Consider the following 4,971-nt stretch of genomic DNA (forward strand, 5'->3'; position numbering starts at 1 on the left):
AATCCTCTTAGCAGTGCTAGATAGAAGGTACCATAATTTTATCCCAGTTTCTCAGATTGTAAAAATTCTGTAGTCTTTAGTGCTGCGTTGCCTTAGACAATGGGTTTGAACTCAGGAGGGGGAGTACAAAGAAACAGAAACATTTGTTGGAGCCAAGAGAAAGAAAAGACAGTTTTATCCTTTGTTTCTCACGAAACAAAATGCTGACATTAGGTTGAATGTGTATGATATTTTGGCAATCTAAAAGCTGCTCTTCTTCATTCAAGAAAGATCAGACTATTTTAATATCACAGTTTTAAAAGTATATATCAGAAGTTCTGCTTCAAAAAAAAAAAAAAGAAGAAGAAGTTCTGCTTCCTGAGCCCATCCTGAAAGTGTGAGTTTTCTCACTGTTCTAAGGAGCAGTTCATGCCTTCTTCACAGGTATATTTAAGTGGGTGAGTGCATTGATAACTTGGGCATACCTGAGCAAAAATGATGCTCTGTGATATTTAGAAAATAAGTGTCTTTTCAGAATTTTGTGTCAGAAGAACTGGCTCTTTGATGGTTCTCTGAGACCATGAACAGATTATTTTATGTTTTGTTTTCACACAACAAGAGGATTGAAATAAATACCTCTAACATTTCTATAATTCATAACAGAATTTTTCAAGTCTTAAGGGCTTCTGAAAGCAATTTAAATAAATATACAAACATGAGATTATAATCAAGTATAGCAATGTAGATGTATTTTCATCTTTCTCAGGGGGTATCTATTGATGACTCTACTCTTCAAAGCTTCTATAACATCCTTGTTTCTCAGACTATAGCTGAGTGGGTTAAGCATAGGGGTAAGGATGGCATTAAACATAAAAAGAGATTGATTTAATTTGGGAGTCTTAGAAGACCCAGGTCTCATGTAGACCAATATGGCAGGGCCAAAGTAGAGGGTGACCACACAAAGGTGGGAGGAGCAGGTAGCCAGAGCCTTGTTCCTGCCCTCAGAGGAGTTCATGCGGAGGACAGCAAGAAAGATGAGGGCGTAGGAGACCAGGATGAGACTTAGAGGGATGAGGACCACCAGAAAGCTTGAGACCACCACTGACTTCACATAGGCTGAAATGTCCTCACAAGTGAGCTTCAAGAGGGCCATGACCTCACACAAAAAATGCAGGATCTCTCGGGGGTGACAAATGGGAAAATGCATGGCATAGGCTGTATGAACCAGGGAAGTTATTGCTCCCCCTGTCCAGGACACAATGACCATCTTTTTGCAGGTGACATGGCTGATAATGACTGAGTAATGAAGTGGGTTACAGATGGCAACGTAGCGGTCATAGGACATGAGAGTTAGCAGGAGACACTCAGCAATTCCCAGGGTTAAGCTGAAGAAAATCTGGGTTCCACAACCTACCTGTGATATGATTCTTTCCCCTGAGAAGAAGTTTGTGACCATTTTGGGGACAGAAGTTGAGATCAAGGCCAAGTCAATGAGGGAGAGGTGGCTGAGCAGAAAGTACATGGGGGAGTGGAGTTGCAAATCTAGCCAGATGAGGAGAATGAGAACAACATTGCTCATAACAGCCATACAGTAGACCAAAAGGATGAGGTAGATAAGGATCATAAGGTGGCTGAACTCAGGCCAGAGCCCCAGGAGAATAAAATCTGTGGATATAGTCTTATTGTTTCTCTCCATGGGTGAACATTATTGCCCAGGAAACAACTGTAAGAACACTGTTCCATCTGATGATGTGTTACTGTACACCTTGTCTATTTTCCTTACTCCCAGGACACCTTTGAATATTTTTTGTAACTTTTTTCCTGTTGAGGTCTCTTCAGCATTATGCATAACTTCTCAAAATATATAATTTTCATTAATTATCTCGTGGATTACTTAATAACCTAATGTTTACACACTGTACCTACTGTTACAAACTATAATCACTAACACTAACCAAATAAGAACACAGATACATTGAATGTTCTGTCAATAACAAGTCAGTTAATTTGATGAAAATTCTTCAAGAACTAATTTAGTCATCACCTTGAGGCCCTTCGCAGACACAGCTTCAACACAACAATTATGATGATTTTACATTTTGAAAAGTCAACATTTTCACTCAATTTTATGAGGCTTCATGAAAAATAAAGATTCTTTTGAAGATGGGAAGTAGAGCCTTGATAACCTGAGTAAAGAAAAGCATTTTCAGAATTGAATGTGGTCTATGTTCACCTTTTCCTCTCATGTGGGGAACTTGCCCACTTCCCATGAGTCCTCCTTACTTTGATCCTGACTCAAGCTATGGCAAACCTAGGCAGCGTATTAAAGAGCAGAGACATCACTTTACTGACAAAGGTCCATATAGTTAAAGCTATAGTTTTTCCAGTAGTCATATATGGATGTGAGAACTGGATCATGAAGAAGGCTGAGCACCAAAAATTGATGTTTTTGAACTGTGGTGCCGGAGAAGACTCTTGAGAGTCCCTTGTACAGCAAGGAGATCAAACCAGTCAATCCTAAAGGAAATCAACCCTGAATATTCATTGGAAGGACTGATGCTGCAGCTGAAGCTCCAATACTTAGGCCACCTGATGTGAAGAGCTGACTCATTGGAAAAGACTCTGATGCTGGGAAAGATTGAGGGCAGGAGGAGAAGTGGGTGACAGAAGATGAGATGGTTGAATGGCATCATCGTCTCAATGGACATGCATTTGAGCAAACTCTGGGATTTAGTGAAGGACAGGGGAGTCTGGTGTGCTGCTGTCCACGGGTTCACAAAGAGTCAGATACAATTGAGCAACTGGGCAACAGCAACAAGTATCTCTTAAGTCAACTGAACTGGAAAAGAATGACCAACTATATATAGCACCAGTATTTAGGGAGGAACCATAAAAATATGATTTTTGCCAGTTTCACTAAGTCACCTTCCTCCTTGTAAACTTTTAACCTATCATCAAGGTAATTCCTGGTACTAGCTGATGTTGCACAAGGAGAAACAAAAAGTCAAGATGCAAGAGATTGCTAGGATACAGCTTGTAAGAAATTATTTATTTTAAAAGGCAGGATATCTTCTGTTTAGCAAAGTTTTGGTTGGGTTTATTAACTCTATAAGCAGAAAGATTATTGTGAACCAGTTATAAGTATAACCTCTAGAAGATCAGCACCATGGTTTAAAGCTCCTGCTAAAAGACCACATTTACCTACCTGATATCCTTGGTCTAGGAGAATCGTCCTTCTGTGCCTCTCTTCTTTCCTTTGTAAAATTGGACTAAAGCAAACCCACAACATAAGGGGCTTGTGCAGATTAAAAGTATCAGTGAGTATAGATTTGAGAACATTGCCTGGGCAGCAGTGTTAAATGTATATAGTAGGCATAATTAGAAGTTTACTTTGCACAAGAGGCAGAATCAAGGCCTTCTGGTCCCTTATTACACACAGCTGTGTGCATTCACACAGTTAATCAGAGTGATTCTGCTGCGTTTCTTGTAGGTTGACTGGTAAGGTGCATTGGACCTAGAGGATATTTTGCAAAGTGAAATAAGTCAGAGAAAGTCAAATACTGTGCTATATCACTTATATGTGGGATCTAAAAGACCAATGAACAGAGAGTAATAGATACTGAGAACAAACAGGTGGTTGCCAGAGTATAGAGGGCTGAAGGGCAAAGAGAAATATGAGTCACAAACATGAAATATACAGAGTGGGGAGTAGAGTCAATATCTAAATAATATCTTTGTGTGGTGATATTGCAACTAGACTTATCATAGCGATCATTTTAAAAAGTAGAGAAATAAGGACTTCCTTGGTGGTCCAGTGGTTAAGAATATGTGCTTTCACTGCAGGTGGCATGAGTTTGAGCCCTGGTCAGGGAACTTAGATCCCACATGCCAACAGCATGGCCAATAAAAATGTATATAGAAAGACTGAATCATTGTGTTGTCTACCAGGAAAATAACATTGTATTGTAGGTCAATTATACTTCAAGAACAATCAAATAAACAAAATCACAGAAAAAAGATGATATTTGTGGTTACTAGGGTTGGTGGGATGGGAGCAGAGGAAACTGGCTGAAGGTAGTCCTTTTGACTAAACAGTACAAGCTTCTAGTAATAAGGTAAATAAACATTAGGGATGTAATGTACAACATGATAAATATAATTAAACTGCTATATGTTAAATATGAAAGCTGTAACTAGAATAAATCCTGAGTTCTCATCAAAAGAAAAATTTTTTGTATTTCTTTAATTTTGTATCTCTATGAGATGATGTTCACTAAACTCACTGTGTTAATTATTTCATGATGTAAGTCAAATCTTTATGCTGTACACCTTAAACTTATACAGTGCTATATGTCAATATCTCAATAAAACTGGAAGAAAAAATAATGTCAAGGACAGGAGTTTATAACAGGTTTCTGAGTGCTGTATGGGAGGAAGTGTTGTGACTAAGCCACCAATTTGAGGCATATTTTTAAAAAATCAGTGGATAGAGGGACAGCAATTCAGTTTTACTTGAACTAACAAATCATATTATCCACTTTCAAAGTCCCAGCTTAACTGTCCCCTCCTCTGTGGTCCTCCCAGTTAGCACCCACTGCTTCTCTGGCCTCTTTTGTGTTCATCAGTCTATCACAGTGTATGAGGCAGTTTGCCTTAAGCCACAGCTATTTGTGGATAAACCTTTTTTTTTTTTTTTTGCTTTTAGAAGCTCTTTATTTTTTTTTTCCAAATGTATAATACATTTTATTTTATTTTATTTTTATTAGTTGGAGGCCAATCACTTCACAACATTGCAGTGGGTTTTGTCATACATTGACATGAATCAGCCATGGAGTTACATGTATTCCCCATCCCGATCCCCCCTCCCACCTCCCTCTCCACCCGATTCCTCTGGGTCTTCCCAGTGCACCAGGCCTGAGCACTTGTCTCATGCGTCTCACCTGGGCTGGTGATCTGTTTCACTATAGATAATATACTTGCTGTTCTCTCGAA

The 4,971-nt window shown here is 38.9% G+C and overlaps 1 protein-coding gene across 1 annotated transcript; it reads right to left on the minus strand.

Moving 5' to 3' along the window:
• Positions 1-636: 636 nt before the first annotated feature.
• LOC133061371 (olfactory receptor 2AJ1-like) lies at positions 637-3,637 on the minus strand. Its single transcript, XM_061149380.1, has one exon. It carries the CDS (start codon positions 1,673-1,675, stop codon positions 707-709), a length of 969 nt encoding a protein of 322 aa, XP_061005363.1. The 5' UTR covers positions 1,676-3,637; the 3' UTR covers positions 637-706.
• Between the last annotated feature and the right edge of the window lie 1,334 nt (positions 3,638-4,971).

Source organism: Dama dama, chromosome 9 (assembly GCF_033118175.1).
Source record: "Dama dama isolate Ldn47 chromosome 9, ASM3311817v1, whole genome shotgun sequence".
Taxonomy (NCBI): domain Eukaryota; kingdom Metazoa; phylum Chordata; class Mammalia; order Artiodactyla; family Cervidae; genus Dama; species Dama dama.

Bases quoted from the DNA above. Each gene is read 5' to 3' on its own strand.
- LOC133061371 (XM_061149380.1), bottom strand. From the start codon at position 1,675: ATGGAGAGAAACAATAAGACTATATCCACAGATTTTATTCTCCTGGGG.